The sequence below is a fragment of the Bufo bufo genome, chromosome 6, assembly GCF_905171765.1.
Source record: "Bufo bufo chromosome 6, aBufBuf1.1, whole genome shotgun sequence".
NCBI lineage: Eukaryota > Metazoa > Chordata > Amphibia > Anura > Bufonidae > Bufo > Bufo bufo.
In genome coordinates, this window is record NC_053394.1 from 107,387,031 (window position 1) to 107,407,450 (window position 20,420).

At 45.2% G+C, this 20,420-nt stretch overlaps 1 protein-coding gene across 1 annotated transcript in view; it reads right to left on the reverse strand.

The window, feature by feature from the left end:
- Window positions 1-8,853, reverse strand: part of NTSR1 (neurotensin receptor 1) — a 219,964-nt gene extending 211,111 nt beyond the window's left edge. Inside the window, exon 1 of the mRNA XM_040436302.1 lies at window positions 8,012-8,853. Coding sequence (XP_040292236.1) covers window positions 8,012-8,701 — 690 coding nt within the window. The 5' untranslated portion in view covers window positions 8,702-8,853. The remainder of the gene's footprint in view (window positions 1-8,011) is intronic.
- Window positions 8,854-20,420: the final 11,567 nt, after the last annotated feature.

Consider the following 20,420-nt stretch of genomic DNA (forward strand, 5'->3'; position numbering starts at 1 on the left):
ACGTCATCAAAGGTCCTATTCCCCAAAGATGATGACAGAAGCGAACAAGTTGATTAAGCTGAGTTAAATTATTTTTTTATTTTTTTAACCCCTACAGCCCTATTGTACTAAGCATTCTGTATTAAGAATGCTATTATTTTCCCTTATAACCATGTTATAAGGGAAAATAATAAAATCTACACAGCATCTAACCCAAACCTGAACTTCTGTGAAGAAGTCCGGGTTCGGGTTTGGGTACCAAACATGACGATTTTTCTCCCGCGCGTGCAAAACGCATAACAATGTTTTGCACTCGCGCGGAAAAATCGCGCATTTCATCGCAGGTAAGTATAATGCTTCTACAATTGCTAAGTAACCATGGCAGCCAGGACTGCAGTAGCGTCTTAGCTGCCATGGTAACCGATCGGAGCCCCAGCGATTAAACTGGGACTCCGATCGGAACTCTCCGCTGCCACCAATGATGGGGGGGGGGGGGATTTTAATTAGGGGGGAGGGAGGGGGGCCGCACTGGCCACCAATGAATATAATACTGGGGAGGGAGGGGGGCCGCACTGGCCACAAATGAATATAATACTGGGGAGGGAGGGGGGGCCGCACTGGCCACCAATGAATATAATACTGGGGAGGGAGGGGGGGCCGCACTGGCCACAAATGAATTTAAAACTGGGGAGGGGGGCCCCCTGCTGCCTGGCAGCACCTGATCTCTTACAGGGGGCTATGATACGCACATTTAACCCCTCAGATGCGGCACCTGAGGGGTTAATTGTGCGGATCACAGCCCCCTGTAAGAGATCGGGTGCTGCCAGGCAGCAGGGGGCAGTCATGTACACAGTTCTTTTAGTATATTCTAACTTAAAGCGTCCCCCATCACTATGGGAACGCCTCTGTGTTAGAATATACTGTCGGATCTGAGTTTATACGAAGTGAAAAATCAGATCTGAAAAAAACTGTTATGCAGACAGATCAGTTCTGAACGGATGCAAGCGTTTGCATTATAGGAGCGGATCCGTCTGTGCAGACACAACGCAAGTGTGAAAGTAGCCTTGAAGGGGCGGTCACTGTGAAAGTCACTGTGAAGGGGCGGTCACTGTGAAAGTCACTGTTAAAGGGGCGGTCACTGTGAAAGTCACTTTTAATGGGGCAGGCACTATGGAGGTCTCTGTTAAAGGGGCAGCCACTATGAAGGTCACTGTTAAAGGGGTAGTCAATGCTAAAGGGGCGGTCACTGTTAAAGGGGCCGGCACTCTGAAGGTCATTGTTAAAAGGGCGGGCACTGTGGAGGTCAATGTTTAAGGGGCGGCCACTGTGGAGGTCATCATTAAAGGGGTGGGTACTGTAGAGGTCACTGTTATGGGCGAAACTGTCGATATCTTTTTACGACACACGGAAACATAAAATGAAATGGATGAAATATACCCGTGCGAAGCCAAGTCCTTCTGCTAGTTTATAATAAAGACCAATTTAAAAAAATATTTTAGCTTAAAATAAGTACAATGCAATAAGAAAAAAAATACCCCCAAAGGTGTACATAGCCTTCAAATGAGCTGTCCAGGTTCTGAAAAACGTGGCTGCTTTCTTCTAAACACAGTGCCACACCTCTACATGCATTGTGTCTGGTATTGCAGCTCAGTTCAGTTTAAGTGAATGAGCTTCCATACCACAGACAACTTGTGGGCAGGTGTGGCACTGTCTTAGGAAGAAATCAGCTATGCTTGTGTAACCACTGACAATCCCTTTGAAACAGATGTCTGAGAATGACAAATAAAGGACCTGTTGTGAAAATAAAAAAAAACTCACCTTGTCAGAGCATGCCAGGCTTCCGTCCCAACTGTTCCCGTTCGTTGCCAGACCCAAAGCGTGAAGTGCTATCCACATGTACCCCAACACAGACAGCCAATTAATGGCCTTAGCGTGGACTCGAGCAAGAACGGCATATGAGCGCCGAGGCACGTCACACTAGTCCAGCAGGAACAGGAGCTGTGGTGCTGGAAACTGGATGCTCCGACAAGGTGAGTTGTTGTTTTTTATATTATTTTTACAGCATGTCTGCCCCCCCCCCAAAAAAAAAAATGATTGCTAGTTTCATAGAACCCCGTTAATGGTGCCTAATGTGCCTCATGTCCTACAGCAGCTTCTGTACCAGACATACTTCAGTTTCTTTCCTCTGGTATTTTCTCCTGCTGTGATTATGACTTAGCTCAGTGCTACATGTCAAAAACAAAAACATAATAATGTGCGCTCGCTCCTCAAAGCCATCACAGCTGGGAACAGAAGATTACTGCAAGCTTATGCATAAAGATATAACCTTTAAATGGCTAAAGATTTATTTATGCATACTGCTATTTATAGACGAGGTGCTCACAATCCACAACTCTATTTCCAAGTGAATGCTATACCATTATAGTTAAGGATACCTTTGGATATTGAGGTTTATGATGCCTGCCAGTTACAAACCGTGCCCATTCACAAACTGAAGCTGCCCATATTCAGGTCTATATTTGGAGTGTATGCCACCCTAGGCACGTTTAATGCTCACACCCCCATTAGATCGACTAACGCTACCTATTGACTTGAGGGCATACAGGAGGGGAATTATCAAATCAAAGGAAAACTGGCTTAGTTGCCTATAGACTCTACTTTTATTTTCCAAAAAAACTCTGAAAAATGAAAGCTGGAATCGGATTGGTTGCTATGGACAACTAAGGGTGGGCTCACATCACGTTTTTCCCATCCGTTTAACGTATACAAAAAACGTAGGCGGTAAACGGATGCCTCAGACCGATGCCATACAGTGTCATCCGTTCACCATGGAGTTCCATTGTAAAAAGTAAATTTTTTCTTACAATTTTTTTTAAAAGTATACATTCTTTTTACTGGACTCTGCAGGATACAAGAAAGTGGTGTGCTGTGTTTTTATTTCCTTCTTTTCTAATGTATATGTCAAAAGGAGGCATAAAAGGTGATGTGAACCCACCCTAAGCCAGTTTTCCTTTACACCAGTTTTGATAAATCTCACCCACAGTGTCTACATAAAATAATTTTTCATAATTCGGTAAAAAAATGCTGTTGAAAACGTACATGGTTTTCTGTGATTGCTGTGGCTTTGTGATACCTGGTAGAACTGAGTGCGGTTTTAAATGTTTTTTTTTTTTGTGTGGTTAAAAACAGCTCATCTAAATGTACCCATAGACAGCTGCCAGTAAAATATCAACCTAATGCACAAGTGTGAAGGCATCTCCATCAATGTATTGTGCATGCTATGATTAGAAAAATTAAAGCATGCACCCATCCAGCTCTGATTTCCTCTCAAGATTCATTCACTCAAATTAAAAACAGAAAGAATTCAGACATAGTCTGTGAGTTGTCTGTCCTCTGGATAGGTCAACAGTATCTAATTGGTGGGGGGGTTCGAAATCCAGAACCCCTGCCAATCAACTCTTTGAGAAAAACAGCGGCGTTCACAGCTTTTCCTAGGCTGGTGAAAACACATTCGTTGATCACGTTGCCTAGGCGCAACTCTTTCTAGGCCAGTGACAACACGTTCATCGGTCACGTGGCCTAGGCGTAGCTCAGCCCCATTTAAGTGAATACAATGTACAGAGCTGTGCTTGGTGACCACATAGGAGGCCATGGCGCTCATGGCGCCGGTCACTTCTCAAACATCTGATCAGTGGAGGTCCCAAGTGTCGGACACCCAGAAATCAGATACTGATGACCTCTCCAGAAGATGGGTCATCAGTTATAGAATCTTGGAAAACCCTTCTAACTATTGTTAGTTGTAACTTGCTAGTATCCACCTTTTTTTTGTTATACTGAAGGGCTTTATGTGTATAAATTATGGAATGGTCTGCCGTGAATCCTTTCTGCTAGTTGGCAATATACATATGGGTCATATACTGGTTTCACCTTTCTCCTCATCTGACTACTCTGATGTCTCCTTATCACTTAGTTTTGCTAATTGCAGCACGATATCAGGAGATGAAACTCTTACAATGCCTTCCTAAAGAGATTACTGTTAAATTAGCTGTAGGTAAGCAGTATGAGGATTAACTCTCCTGACTTGTAGCTACAATAAACAAAAGTTATTGAGAAGCAGCACTAAGGTGAAATAATCAACATAACTCATTGGTTTTCTCTGTGAAGTGCCCCCCCCCCCCTTCCTGATGCCCTAAGAATGTGCCCTTGTGTGCCTTGTTGTAAATACGCCCTGCCTATATTCTCTACAGCTACCAGGGCTGGGGTCCTTCTCTCCAAGGACCATAGCAACTGCATTAAGTGCCTATATGAAATCCTTGAAAAAAAGAATCTCTCAACTGGTATGTTGCTAAGTGTCACCTTGTGCCACACAACAGTTCTTTCACACACAGGAAGGTGCCAGTGTTGACTATACAATATATATGCAGTGATCTAGTGGATAACTGCTCAAAGTTAATTGTTTTTCAGGAGTAAAATGTTGTGATTTAATGCTAAAAACAGTTGTCTCTTTATGTACCGTGTATCACAAATGGTTGTGCATGGACAACAAACAGTTAACACTGGCAGTGTACGCCTCATTTCCAAGGTGAAGGGGTAGTCTTGCCCCCCTGACTAGTGGAGAGTTTTAGCTGAGTAGAGCAAGAGGCAAGGCATTCATATGTGGGCTCCTGTCAAGTAGGCCCAAAGAAAAGCCTATTCCAGGAAACATCATTCCTGAGACTGAAAAGCCACCAGAGAACAACTTAACTGAGAGACTACCCCTATGGGAAAGAGAACAAACATTCATAGAAGGTTTAGAACCAGAAAAGGCAGTGCAGGATTAACAGGGTAGATTCTCAGAAAGTAAGGTACTACATGTTTATGTACAGGGATATACACACATCAAATGTCTCCTCTCCTCCATGTACAGGGATATACACACATCACGTGTCTTATCTCCTCCATGTACAGGGATATACACACATCACGTGTCTTATCTCCTCCATGTACGGGGATATACACACCTGACGTGGCTCCTCTCCTCCGTGTACAGGGATATACAGACATCATGTCTCTCCTCTCCTCCATGTACAGGGATATACACAAATAATGTGATTCCTCTCCTGATTGTACAGAGATATACACACCTCATGTGGTTCACCTCCTCCATGTACAGGGATATACACGCCTGATGTGGCTCCTCTCCTCCATGTACAGGAATATACAGACATCATGTCTCTCCTCTCCTCCATTTACAGGGATATACACACATCACGTGTCTCCTCTCCTGATTGTACAGAGATATACACACCTTATACTTCTCTACAACTCTTTGTACAGAGATATACACACTTCACATGTCTCTACAACTCTATGGACAGAGATATACACACCTCATGTGGTTCACCTCCTCCATGGACAGAGATATACACACCTCATGTGACTTCTTTCCTCCTTTTTTTTATGTGTCTATTCACCGTGTACACGGAAATACACACCTTGCAGGTCTCGTCTCCTCCATGAAGCAATTAAACTACTAATAACCTTCTATTCGGTTATATTAATCATACTGATATTAATAGAATGTACCTAGATACATGTACAGCCCTATTAACCCTTTGTGGGAGGTTGTGTATGTGGGATTTAGACACTTGCTCTTCTAGGTGACATGGTAACGTAATGACACACTGGCACTGTGATGTGTTGCCATGGGGAAAAAAACTGATATATAATCACAAATATGAAAAATATCTAATCCCAACCAAGAACAACATACTTGCCAAGATTTACTAAGCAAAACACATAATCAGAATTCAGTTGTGCCGAGACACATATTTATTCATGATGTATGCGGTGGCATAAGGTGAGATGCGAAAATGCCTGTAGCGTTTCAATCTAATTTAATATACCCCATGCCTCATTTTGACATTTTGGGGACATTTTATAAAAGGGTTTGTACCTTGTTTTGTATGTGTATTTTGCCAGATTTTTGGAGTATTTTGTAATCAATACATTTATTATAGTTCCCCCCCTCCCAAAAAAAAATAAGTGACCTGCTGACCAAATTCAGTTGTAAATTTAGAATTATGGTGTGGATTTGTCAAATTGTAAGATGTGCCAGATTTATATAATGAGTGCATCAGCTTTTGGTGCAAATTACTGATCTAAACTATACAACCCAAGAGGGGTCATAAAGAAGCAAAACAAGGTATAACACGCACCAAAATGCCCCAAATCTATCTTCAGCCACTAGCTTTAGGCTATCTGTATTTAAAGGAGTATTCTCATCTCAGACATGGATGGCGTATCTATGTCAGAGAGGAGCGGGTCCCACTTCTAGGACCTACTCCTCTCTACAGAATGGCGCTTTCAAAGTGAAGGAGAGCACCCCAGGCACGCGGGTAGGTCGTATCAGTTGTGCAAAAGTCCTTTACCACATAGAAGCTCCTCCTAGACACTTCCATCAAAAGGACATTACTAATGATCTCTCATACTTGCTTAATACCACTAAAATCTAGCAATAAGCGGCCAAATACACTGGACATTGCCTGTCTCCAGAATCATGCATGATAAATTCAGACGTTCTAAATCTTGTTTGCCCTAAAATCAGATTCCAGAAGACAATGTGATGGGCCCATACCCTTACCTACGCACTTATACATGAGCACAGTTTTGTACTTGTTGTAATATTAATATGATATAGCACGACTGATACAATGTATCCTCAGAGGCACATCCTGCCAGACTCCCCTGTTTATCATCCTGGAAGCATATAGACAGGAAAAGCCGGATTTCTTGCAACCTAATATACAGCCACAGGAAATAAATACCATAGACGTATGTCATATATCCGATAATGATATTAAAATCTATCTTCACAACAGAGAGGATCAATAAGTCACACTATACAAAGCACCAATCTGCTATATGCAGTTTGCTGCAGTGAGAGACATCGCCGCTGTGAGAGGAAAGTGATAAATCTGATGTAAATGAACAAGCAAGCGCTAATATGGGCCAATAAATTCTCTTATTAGCCATTTGGAAGTTGATAGAAAGAACATTTCAACAATCTTCAACCTGTCGCCCTCCAGCTGTTGCAAAACTACAGCTCCCAGCATGTCATGCAGGCTCAGAACTACTCCAGAATTAGGAGGGCACCATAGGCTTCTTTCTCTGAACTAGCTAAATGGTCTTTGAGATCACAAGGGTTTTTTTTGGACCTAAGTGCTTCTGTTATAAATTATAATTCTTATTCTGAACACAACAAAGAGATTACATGCATTTTATATACTGCATTATGACTAAGACTGACTATTCTTGTAAATATATAACATACATTTTTTTCCCATCTAACCTTGCAAGAATCTGAGCATCCAGTGAGACTTTGGTGCAAAAAGTACAGCAGTACAGGCGTGGATAGATAGGTAGATATAGATAGATAGATAGATAGATAGATAGATAGATAGATACAGTAGATATTGATATATAGATATGAGATAGATAGATAGATATTTCTGAAGAAAGCTACACAGGTCCATGGTGATGGGTTCTATAACTCCAAGAACCAAGGCCAATGTTTTGCTATCAATACTCCAAAGTCTGTGGTGACAAAATGAAATGGTTCTCTTTATTTAATCTTTCAACACAGATTTGAGTGTTACCTCTTGGAGTAAAAGATAGATAGATAGATAGATAGATAGATAGATATGAGATAGATAGATAATGAGATGATAGATATATAGATGAGATGATAGATAGATAGATAATGAGATGATAGATATATAGATGAGATGATAGATAGATATATAGATGAGATGATAGATAGATAGATAGATAGATATGAGATAGATAGATAGATAGATAGATAGATAGATAGAGCATGAGATAATGTAGATTTGCTTCCAATTACTAATATTTAGGCAGATGTTTGATATCATACAAGTAATAGGACATGGTAAAACAAGAGGTTTACTATGTAACTATGGCCAGCTTCTACTTCTAAATACAAAGGTCTAGGGGTCTATCTACTGAAGAGGAGATAAGCCTCTGTACTCACCTGAATGACAGTCTTGAATGAAGACATTTCCACAATCCTGGTGCAGACAAGGTGATCTGGGTCGTTCACCCCTAAGCCATAGATTTCCCCCATAGTAAACATCATGGGGGTAGCCAAGAGAAGAGATGCCAGCCAGATAAACGTAATGAGCTTCTTAGTCCGGCTCCTGGACATGATACTTTTGGCTTTGAAGGGGTGACAAATGGCCATGTACCTCTCCACACTGAGGCTGGCGATATTGAGGGCAGTGGCATAAGTGCAGGCGTCTCTTAGGAAGTAGTAGCCTTTGCACACTACGTTACCAAAAGCCCATGGATGGTGAACCCAGATGAAGTTGTATAGTTCAATGGGCATACTGAGGAGAAGTATGAGGAGGTCAGAGAGTGCTAGGCTTGCCAGGTGGTAGTGGACAGTGCTCTGCAGGTTCTGCAAGGACTTCTTCCTCACCAGAGTATAGGCAGTAACAGTGTTGCCAGTGCAGCCAACTACAAAGAGGAATAGGTATATGATAGTCACCAGGATCTTGGAGTAGATGTCTGTGTTAACATCTAAGTCACCCTCAGCCATGATATGTTGGGTGCTGATGTTTGTAATGTTCATGTCCAAGGTGGTGGGTAGCACAGAGTCCTGAGCCTGAAGAGACTGCATCCCATCCGCCAGAGGAACCTGGAGAGTTGCGTTAAAGCGCATGATGATACCTGGATGGAGCAGGGTCTTGGGCTCAAGTTCAACTGAACTGCTTCTAACTGGTTAAGTGTAGAGAGAAGATCCAGAAGCTGAATCTTCACAAAGGATGACCATCAGCAAGCATGGAACCTTCACCAGTGGTTGATCTTCGGGAAACAGAGGATACTAGACGTCAGCCTCCTCCAAGTATGTGGAGAACATCAGACAGGACTTGGTGGGAATCTGACTGTTCACCTTCTGATTTACTGCTCTGTCCTTTCCTGGATCCATAGTCGTCTTCTTATTCTTTTCATTCACAGAACCTTCCTCTTGTAGCCCACTCACCAGCCTGCCCCTCCCACTCCTCCTCACTCCGCAGTCTCTTCTCCTGGTGTAATGTGCTCTGTAGGCTTCTCTGCCGTCTCCTGCTCCTCTCTCCACTGATTTTCTGTGTCTGTTCCCTCTCCCTCCTTCTTCTCTCTCTTCTCAGTTTCTAGTTCACTATCTGTACTTCAGCTGAAAAGCTGGAATGTAAAGCAGGTAAGATCTTAATACAATGTCACTGGTGCAGGGAAACTGTTCAGTAGTTAGTAATGCATAGATATTACAGATATTATTACTTGCAAGTCTCTCATCATCCAGTCTTTTGGTGCAAAAAATACAGCAATAGGAAGGGGTGGTGGTGGATAGATAGAAGATAGAGTGATAGATAGAAGATAGATATTTCAGAAGAAAGCTACACAGGTCCAAGTTGGGGGGTGCTATTACTCCAAGACCCAAGGCCAGTGTTTTGCTATCAATACTCCAAAAGAATGAGGCAGCACTGCAAAGTCTGTGGGGAAAAAATGAAAATATTCTCTTTATTTACATTATCAGTTTTTGACCACACATGTTGGAGGGCTGCCTCACTCCTTTGGAATAAAAAGATAACTAGATAGATAGATACATCGAATGGACAGCTAGATGGAGAGATAATAGACTGAGAGACTTGAAGAAGTAATAGATAGATGACGGATAGATAGATATTTCAGAAGAAAGCAGCACAGATCCAAGTTTGTGGGTGCAGGGGTGCACCAGCAATGAGGCCAGGTGAGGTGATCACCTCAGGCAGCACCAGGTAGGGGCACGAGGGGGGCAGCAGAAGGGCCATGGGCTGAAGGGGTTAGGTTAAGAAATTTGCATTGGGAAGGGGGGGGGTCACCATTTCAGTTTTCGCCTCAGGCAGCAGAAAGGCTAGGTGCACCCCTGTGTGGGTGCTATCACTCCAAGATCCAAGGCCAATGTCTTGTTAGCAATACTCCAAAAGAATGAGGTAGTGCTCCAAAGAGATAGATAGATATAGATAGATAATTATATGATGAGATAGTTCACAGGACGACAGTTTCTGTAGTCCAAGGTCACCGTTAGTGTTATGTCAGTATATAATGTACATGAAAGTATTGCTGTTACATATAGTAAAAAAGTAAAAAAAATCAAAACCAATACTCAAAATAGACACATGTGATGTGTGAATATCCCTGTACAAGGAGGAGATGAGACAGTGAGATGTGTGTATCCCTGTACATGGAGAGGAGACACGTGATGTGTGTATATCCCTGTACATGGAGGAGAGGAGACATGTGATGTGTATATTCCTGTACATGGAGGAGAGGAGACACGTGATGTGTGTATATCCCTCTACATAGAGGAGAGAAGATGATATGTGTGTATATCCTTGTACATAGAGGAGATGAGACATGTGATGTGTGTATTCCTGTACATAGAGGAGAGGAGAGACGTCACTGTCTGATCAGCAGGGGTCCGACACCCTGCACCCCCATCCAGTTGACTATAAAGATTCATAAATAGGCTCAGTCATACCACTACTTAATATACACTGACTTCTTCTTGACTGCAAGGTATCAAATGTACAGTAGATGTTCTCATTAGAAGTCAGGTCACTGGTCTTAAATGGGGCCCTCTTGATGATGGGCCTTTGACTCATGAAGAGTCGGGCCTTCAGCACTCAGGAGAGGAAAAAACCCCAGTGAAGGAAACCTCTAGGGAACCATGGCTGAAGGACTGCCCTTCCCCTTAGGCCAGGCATGGCCAACCTGCGACTCTCCAGCTATTGTAAAACTACAACTCCCACCATGCCCTGCTGTAGGCTGATAGCTGTAGGCAGTCTGGGCATGCTGGGAGTTGTAGTTTTGCAACAGCTGGAGAGCCTCAGGTTGGTCATCCCTGCCCTAGGCAGTAGAGGAAAACGATGGCACGTGACAAGGATGGTAGATTTTTCCTTGAATCAATGGTGAATGTCAAGTGCGTTGACTTCTGCAGAGACCAAGCCTGGAATCTGCTTTTTGATGCAGCAGGAAACTCACTTCTTCGGTGAATACATCTGACTGCGGAAAGACCGGTGAATAACAAGTCCAGTGGTGAATGCAGAGACCGAGCCCGGAATCTGCCTCTTAATGAAGCAGGAAACGCACTTTTTTGGTGAATACATCTGTCTGCGGAAAGTCTGGTGAATGTCAAGTCTAGTGGTTATTACAGAGACCAAGCCTGGAATCTGCCTTTGAAGCAGCAGGAAACTTACATTTTTAGTGAATACGTCTGACTGCAGAAAGTCCGGTAGGTGAGTGGAGAGACCGAGCCCGGAATCTGCCCCTTACTGAAGCACGGGTCATCTGAACCTGACATGGTGGCCCAATGAAGATACAAGGTCTTGGATCCGGGCCCTATCATCTGATAGTCTCACACATGTTCCCGGGACACAACTGACTGATAATCAGGTCTCTAGGACAGAGTTAAAATAATAAATTCGAATATCCACCTCATCAATAGGTAATTATAGTCACAGCAAAGTTATGGGGACCATAGGCTAAAAGGCCAATGTTTGTGGGGTGTGATTATCCCGAACCTTGGGTGCTTGTCTAAGTACTTACTACACATACATATATTATTACATGAGAAGACTTTATTACAATCAGTAGATGGAGATGATCAAACTTAGAAAAGTCACTGGTTACTTACCGATGCAAACAAGTCTGTGGGTTCTAGACCTGTACCACGGGTCAGCGGTTGTAATCTGGGGTCAGGTAGAGACTGCAGCTTTGGTGACATAGAGGATCCAGGTCTGTTTTGGTAATATCAGGCTTCTGGTCAGGGCGATCTCTTGGCCCATCATAGACTCGACATGTCATGAAAGACATGGAGTCGCTAATTGACCTTTTTGGGAAAGCCTGTGATCCTGCCATTCTGCAGGCAGGATATTAGATGGTCTCTCATCACAGTCATAGGTATTTCTCTGCTGATCCACGTTGAGAAATTTTAGATGTTTCAGGGGCTCATGGACCACTACACTGTAGATGTTATTAATCTGATGGCAAACAGATAGAGGCAAATTGCTGGTCTTGATGCTGTCGGCCACTAGGATGTCGCCATTTTTGAAGAAGGTGGTCACCCTGTCCTCGTCGTAGTGGATTTGTACGGCCTTCTTTAGCACACTATACCCTGGAAAGAGAATAGCAGCTGCGGGCTGCAGGCCATCAAAGTCCACAAACTGATTCTGCAGGAGATCCTGGGCCTTGTTAATGATGTCATCGTCCAGCATGCCTTCCTGGCCGCTGCTCTTTAGGATGGATAAGTGCTCTGGAGACAAGTTGTTCTGTGCTCTCCGAGTAAAGGCCATCTCCACTTGTGGATTTCCCAGCTCCGGGTTTCCTACATCTTTGGTAGATGGAGTGGACGTGTTTTCTGCCACAGCTCTTTGGCTGGTGGAAATGTCCCAGACTGTCATTGGAGGTTGGTGCTTTCCTTTTAAACTGCCTTTGGAAGCTTTACGAGATACCTTCAAAAGGTTCTTAGCAGACAGACATTTTCTTGTCCAATGTTTTAAAGAGGACCTTTCATGTGATTTTATTAAGGGATATATATACACCTGTACTTTCGAGGTACCCCCTGGTGATGCTGCACTCTGCTTTATTTTTTAAAAAATATGCCTCCTATGCCCCTCTGGATTTCTATGCTAAGGCCTCATGCACACGACCGTGGTGTGTTTTGCGGTCGGCAAATTGCGGATCCGCAAAACATGGATGGCGTCCGTACTCATTCTGCAATTTGCGGAACGGCACAGACAGCCTTTAATATACACAAAGCGCGGACAAGAATAGGACATGTTATATTTTTTTAGCGGGGCCGCATGAAAAAACGGCGGCTCGGATGCGGACCAAAACAACGGCTGTGTGCATGAGGCCTAATACTGAGCATCGGAGCAATGAGGAGGAGACCGAGTCTTTCTCCGTCGGCGTCTCCTTCTCCCCTGGCTGTAGCGCTGTCTAATCACAGCGCAGAGCGTCACAGCCAGGGAGGCTAGGATGAAGGCCAGATTATTTTAATCACTTAATAGCCAGAGCATCTAGTATGTTAAATGGACTAAGATATATGGATTGGATGCAGATTTTCGGTTTTTGAGAATACATTGATTTTTACCTTTACAGTATATTTTCTGCTTCACATTTTTAGTCTGATTTGGTGGCTAATTATTATTATTTTTTTATCTGTATAGTTCCAAAACTTAGGGGTCAGATCTTTATATTATATAAAACACCCTAATCCTTTGAGATGCAGATGCTGCAGAACCTCTTTTCTGAAAAGTAAGGAAGAGATTCCTGTCCAACAGAACAGGGCCTTGTCCTTCTCATAAGAAAGTCTGCAGTATATGAGATGTGTATTTTTGTGTTATGCCCACACTGGTCATTACGGGTGGCGCGGGGGGGGGGGGGGGGGGGTTGTCCAAATTGTACAGTCCATTTAATTTCGGCCACCCATTAACACTACATGCAAGTGGTATGCAGCCATAATGCAGCCCCCAAAGTAGTCTATGGGGCCCAAGAGCATAACTAGGTGCAAAATCTGGAAACACCCCAAGAAACTTCCCCAAAACCTGACCTCCCGCAGCGAGTCCTGCACCGTTCAGGAGAAGGAGTCAAGAGTTTACTAATCAATGGCTGATGAATACCCCAGGCCCCTCCCCCTTATTAATGCCCCTCCCCTCCATCTACATGCAGCAGCTTCCTGATAGTCCTCTTCTCTCTTCAAGCACTGACCTTCCATTTAAACACAGCAGCAAAATTGAACAGGCAGTGCTGCAGTGTAAAGCATGAGGCAGATACAGAACAGCAGACTGGGTTTAAATGAAGACAGGACTTCCTATACACAATGCAGCTAAGCTGCAGTTACTGATCATAGTGTGTGTATATCCCTGTATATGGGAGTGAGAATACATATGATGTGTGTATATCCCTGTACATGGGAGTGAGAATACATGTGATGTGTGTATATCCCTGTACATGGAGGAGAGGAGACGTGATGTGTGTATATCACTGTACATGGAGGAGAGGACACACGTGATGGGTGTATATCCCTGTACATGGAGGAGAGGAGACGTGATGTGTGTATATCACTGTACATGGAGGAGAGGACACACGTGATGTGTGTATACCCCTATACATGGAAGTGAGTATACATGTGATGTGTGTATATCCCTGTACATGGGAGTGAGAATACATGTGATGTGTGTATATCCCTGTACATAGCAGTGAGAATACATGTGATGTGTGTATATCCCTGTACATGGGAGTGAGAATACATGTGATGTGTGTATATCCCTGTAGCTGGAGGAGAGGTGAATATATCTCTCTGCATGGAGGAGAGGGTGTGTAAATAGATAATTATATGATGAGGTCGATTACAGTTTATTGAGTGCAAGGTCACTTCCAATAGTGTAATATGTCACACTGTATGATGTATATGAATACATTGCTGTCTTGAAGTGTTAAATTTATGTTATATAGATAAAAAAAAAGTTTATAAAACATTTAAAACCAATATTCAAAATAGTTTTTATTTTACATGAAAATATATCACATTCCATTCTTTTAGGTAGCACAGTGATTTATTGCATGTAGATAGAAGATGAAAAAAGCAATAGACATAAGATAGCTGCAAGATAGATAAATATGAGTTACATTGGTACAGATATAGATAAAGAGATAGATAGATAGATATGAGATAGATACATAGAGAGATAGATAGATAGATAGATAGATAGATAGATAGATATGAGATAGATAGATAGATAGATAGATATGAGATACATAAATATTTAGTGGATATGTATTAGATGGTTTAAATATTTCATGTATTTATTGAATTGTCTGATCTATTATAACCACATGATCACTGGAGCAGAAATACGGCAGTATTCTTGGATTGCTCTGCATTGGGTACATGGAATGGTCACCCTTACAGGAAGATTGGCTGTGGCTCAGGCAGGTTGAATAAATGTAGAAATGACACAAGGTTATTGTCAGTGTGAAGGAGAGAAAACAATTAGAACAGCCTGAAGTGCATCGTGTGTCCCCTTCCCCCTCTCTGTAGCTGTGACAGAGCTCTTATGGAACATAACATGGAAACTTCACTCTGATAGTTGTGTTATTAATGGAGCAAACACATCTCACAGGCTTTGCTTCTGCCAAGAACTCTCTGTATACAGCCGTGGTATACGGGAGGCCTGTGGGCTGATAGAAATGATTATCTGCTCACTGGTAGAATAATAATAGGCTGGGGTTAGGATTAAGGCCTCATGCACACGACCGTTGTGTGCACCCGTGACCGTTGTGCCGTTTTCCGTTTTTTTTCGCGGACCCATTGACTTTCCGCCGCATCCGTGATCCGTGTTTCCTGGCCGTGAAAAAAATATGACCTGTCCTATTTTTTTCACGGCCAACGGTTCACGGACCCATTCAAGTCAATGGGTCCATGAAAGAACACGGATGCACACAAGATTGGCATCCGTGTCCGTGATCCGTGGCCGTAGGTTACTTTTTATACAGACGGATCCGAAGATCCGTCTGCATAAAAGCTTTTTCATAGCTGAGTTTTCACTTCGTGAAAACTCAGAACCGACAGTATATTCTAACACAGAGGCGTTCCCATGGTGATGGGGACGCTTCAGGTTAGAATATACTAAAAGAACTGTGTACATGACTGCCCCCTGCTGCCTGGCAGGTGCTGCCAGGCAGCAGGGTGCAGCCCACCCCCCTGTAGTTAACACATTGGTGGCCAGTGGGCCCCCCCCTGTAGTTAACACATTGGTGGCCAGTGCGGCCGGCCCCCCCCCTCCCTCCCCTGTAGTTAACTCATTGCTGGCCAGTGGGCCCCCCCCTGTAGTTAACACATTGGTGGCCAGTGCGGCCGGCCCCCCCTCCCCTGTAGTTAACTCATTGGTGGCCAGTGGGCCCCCCTCCCTCCCCTGTAGTTAACTCATTGGTGGCCAGTGCGGCCGCCCCCCCCTCCCCTGTAGTTAACTCATTGGTGTCCAGTGGGCCCCCCTCCCTCCCCTGTAGTTAACTCGTTGGTGGCCAGTGGGCCCCCCCCTCCCTCCCCTGTAGTTAACTCGTTGGTGGCCAGTGGGCCTTCTCCCCTCCCTCCCCCTCCTAATTAAAATCTCCCCCCTATCATTGGTGGCAGCGGAGTATACCGATCGGAGTCCCAGTTTAATCGCTGGGGCTCCGATCGGCAACCATGGCAACCAGGACGCTACTGCAGTCCCGGTTGCCATGGTTACTTAGCAATTTGTAGAACCATTATACTTACCTGCGAGCTGCGATGTCTGCATCCGGCCGGGAGCTCCTCCTACTGGTAAGTGACATGACCTGTCACTTACCAGTAGGAGGAGCTCCCGGCCGGACGCAGACATCGCAGCTCGCAAACGAAACTGAGCCAAACGGATACGTTCTGACACAAAATGTAAGTCAATGGGGACGGATCCGTTTTCATTGACACAATAGAAAACTGATCCGTCCTCCATTGACTTTCAATGGTGTTCAAGACGGATCCGTTTTGGCTATGTTAAAGATAATAGAAACGGATCCGTTCTGAACGGATGCAGACGTTTATATTATCTGAACGGATCCGTCTGTGCAGATCTATGACAGATCTGCACCAAACGTGAGTGTGAAAGTAGCCTTAGGCTATCAATATCAGATTGTCAGTAGAGCTACACAGCTCGATCCAGTGTGTATTGGACATGGCTGGTTATTACAGCTGCTCCCATTGCAGTACAAGGAAGCAACACTGCAGTAACCAGCTCCATCCACTCAGTGGCGTCTCTAGCTATTTTGGGGAGGCACACTGGGGGCCAGGACAAAAGTAGAAGGGGCAGCTATAACAACGATATATTTACACAAGTATGCTTAGAAATGCTGCGATACTTTACCCAATACATAAAACCGCAACAGGGAAGAAAAGTCCTACTGTCTGTGGTTTAAAAAAATAAAAACAATCACTCAAATTTCAACATGTCCTAGTTGCCTGTGGATGACACTGTTATAGGGAGGGGGATCTGTGGATGACACTGCTATGGAGGGGGATCTGTGGATGACACTGCTATGGAGGGGGATCTGTGGATGACACTGCTATGGAGGGGGATCTGTGGATGACACTGCTATGGAGGGGGATCTGTGGATGACACTGCTATGGAGGGGGATCTGTGGATGACACTGCTATGGAGGGGGATCTGTGGATGACACTGCTATGGAGGGGGATCTGTGGATGACACTGCTATGGAGGTGAGTCTGTGGATGACACTGCTATGGAGGGGAGTCTGTGGATGACACTGCTATGGAGGGGGTTCTGTGGATGACACTGCTATGGAGGGGGATCTGTGGATGACACTGCTATGGAGGGGGATCTGTGGATGACACATACCGTATATAGCATCTTATGCTATATGTGTCATCCACAGATCCACCCCATGACAGTGTCATCCACAGATCTCCCTCCCCGCCGCTCACAGGAGTGTACATTTGACATTTCTAAACTGTAATCCATATCCTGCAGTAACTTTAAATCAGGATTCAGTGGCTGCTCATCTTTACTAGTACCTTAACCTTACACCACTCAGCTGCTTCGGTAACAGGGCCAGGCTACAGCCTACAGGCACTCCCTGTTAGTTGTTACCAAGCGAGCACTGATTTCTGCAGGTCAGAGGATATGGATTACAGTTTACAAGAAATGTACACTCCTGTGAGCGGTCCAGACCAGTGGCGAATCCAGAGCCTGGTCTCGGGAGGGGCACTTCCAGATTATTTTCTGTCTTCCGCCACAAAACAATGGTGCTTATAGAACAGACTACACAGTGTAGAGGTATACTGTATATTGTGTGGCACAGTGTATGCTATATGTGTATAACAAACATATTTCACATGAAAACTTACAATTACTTGGCTTGGCCCTTGGGGATCTCAGACACCACTTCAACACTTGGCTGGAGGGCTCGGTGGAGCTGATGTTGTGTTTTATCCTAATGAGAAAGATTTCATAATAAGGATTTGGAGAAGGGGCAGTGGGATAGCAGAGCAGAGAGAGGCTGGTGCTGCTACTAGGGGGTCATACCATGGGGGAGTAATAAAGCCCACCATAATGCCCCCCCCAGTAGAAATAATTCTCCGTAAGCGGTCCGTGGTATCCCGGCCTGGCATCCTGCTGAGAGCAGGAGTGCACGGCGTCATTGGTTGCTATGACGCCGTGCGCTTCATGCCGCCGCTGCAAAACAGTAATACACTCGTATAGAGCATACGAGTGTATTACTGCAATGCAGCGGCGGCATGAAGCGCACGGCATCATAGCAACCAATGACGCCGTGCGCTCCTGCTCTCAGCAGGATGCCAGGATACCACGGACCGCTCACGGCCCTGTTCCACGGCCGTGTGCATTTGGCCTTATAATGTGACAGTGCAAAAAATACCCCCTCGTAATGCCCCTAGTTGAGCTAATGTCCCCATAGTGCCCCCATAATGTGCCAGTATAAAATTCCTCTATATAGTGCCCCCAGTAAATGCCCCCATAGTGCTCCTCTCCCCCCTTCCTGCTAGTGCCCCCCATAATGTACCAGTATAAAATGCCCCATATATAGTGACCCAGTAGGTGCCCTCAATGTCCCCCATAATTTGCAAGTGTAAAATACCCCTTCTTAGTGTCTCCCGTAGATGACCCCATAGTACCCACCATAATGTGTCCCAGTATAAAATGCTACTGTACAGAGCCCCCCATATAAAACACCCCTTCTTTGTGGCCTCAGTAGATGCCCCTATAGTGCCCACCAATAATGTGCCAGTAATAAGAGCCCCCCCAATGTGCCAGTAGCAAGAGCTCCCCCCATCACGTGCCAGTAATAAGAGCCCCCCATCATGTGCCAGTAATAAGAGCCCCCCATCATGTGCCAGTAGCAAGAGCCCCCCCATCATGTGCCAGTAGCAAGAGCCCCCCCATCATGTGCCAGTAGCAAGAGCCCCCCCATCATGTGCCAGTAGCAAGAGCCCCCCCATCATGTGCCAGTAATAAGAGCCCCCCAATGTGCCAGTAATAAGAGCCCCCCATCATGTGCCAGTAACAAGAGCTCCCCATCATGTGCCAGTAACAAGAGCTCCCCCAATGTGCCAGTAACAAGAGCCCCCAATGTGCCAGTAACAAGAGCCCCCCATCACTTGCCAGTAACAAGAGCCCCCCATCACGTGCCAGTAACAAGAGCCCCCCCAATGTGCCAGTAACAAGAGCCCCCCATCACGTGCCAGTGACAAGAGCCCCCCAATATGCCAGTAATAAGAGCCCCCCATCATGTGCCAGTAACAAGAGCCTCCCCATCATGTGCCAGTAACAAGAGCCCCCCATCATGTGCCAGTACAAAGAGCCCCCTATCATGTGCCAGTACCAAGAGCCCCCCATCATGTGCCAGTACCAAGAGCCCCCCATCATGTGCCAGTACCAAGAGCCCCCATCATGTGCCAGTAACAAGAGCCCCCATCATGTGCCAGTAACAAGAGCCCCCCATCATGTGCCAGAAACAAGAGCCCGCCATCATGTGCCAGTAATAAGAGCAACCCATCATGTGCCAGTAATAAGAGCGCCCCAATGTGCCAGTAACAAGAGCCCACCCATCACGTGCCAGTAATAAGAGCCCCCCCATCATGTGCCAGTAGCAAGAGCCCCCCCAATGTGCCAGTAATAAGAGCCCCCCCACCACGTGCCAGTAATAAGAGCCCCCCATCATGTGCCAGTAATAAGAGCAACCCATCATGTTCCAGTAATAAGAGCCCCCCAATGTGCCAGTAATAGGAGCCCCCCCATCATGTGCCAGTAGCAAGAGCCCCCCCAATGTGCCAGTAATAAGAGCCCCCCCACCACGTGCCAGTAATAAGAGCCCCCCATCATGTGCCAGTAACAAGAGCCCCCCAAATGTGCCAGTAACAAGAGCCCCCCAAATGTGCCAGTAATAAGAGCCCCCCATCATGTGCCAGTAATAAGAGCCCCCCCAATGTGCCCGTAATAAGAGCCCCCATCACGTGCCAGTAATAAGAGCCCCCAATCATGTGCCAGTAATAAGAGCCCCCCATCACGTGCCAGTAACAAGAGCCCCCCATCACGTGCCAGTAACAAGAGCCCCCCCAATGTGCCAGTAATAAGAGCCCCCCCATCACGTGCCAGTAACAAGAGCTCCCCCATCACGTGCCAGTAACAAGAGCTCCCCCATCACGTGCCATTAACAAGAGCCCCCCCATCATGTGCCAGTAATAAGAGCACCCATCATGTGTCAGTAATAAGAGCCCCCCATCATGTGCCAGTAACAAGAGCCTCCCCATCATGTGCCATTAACAAGAGCCTCCCCATCATGTGCCAGTAACAAGAGCCCCCCATCATG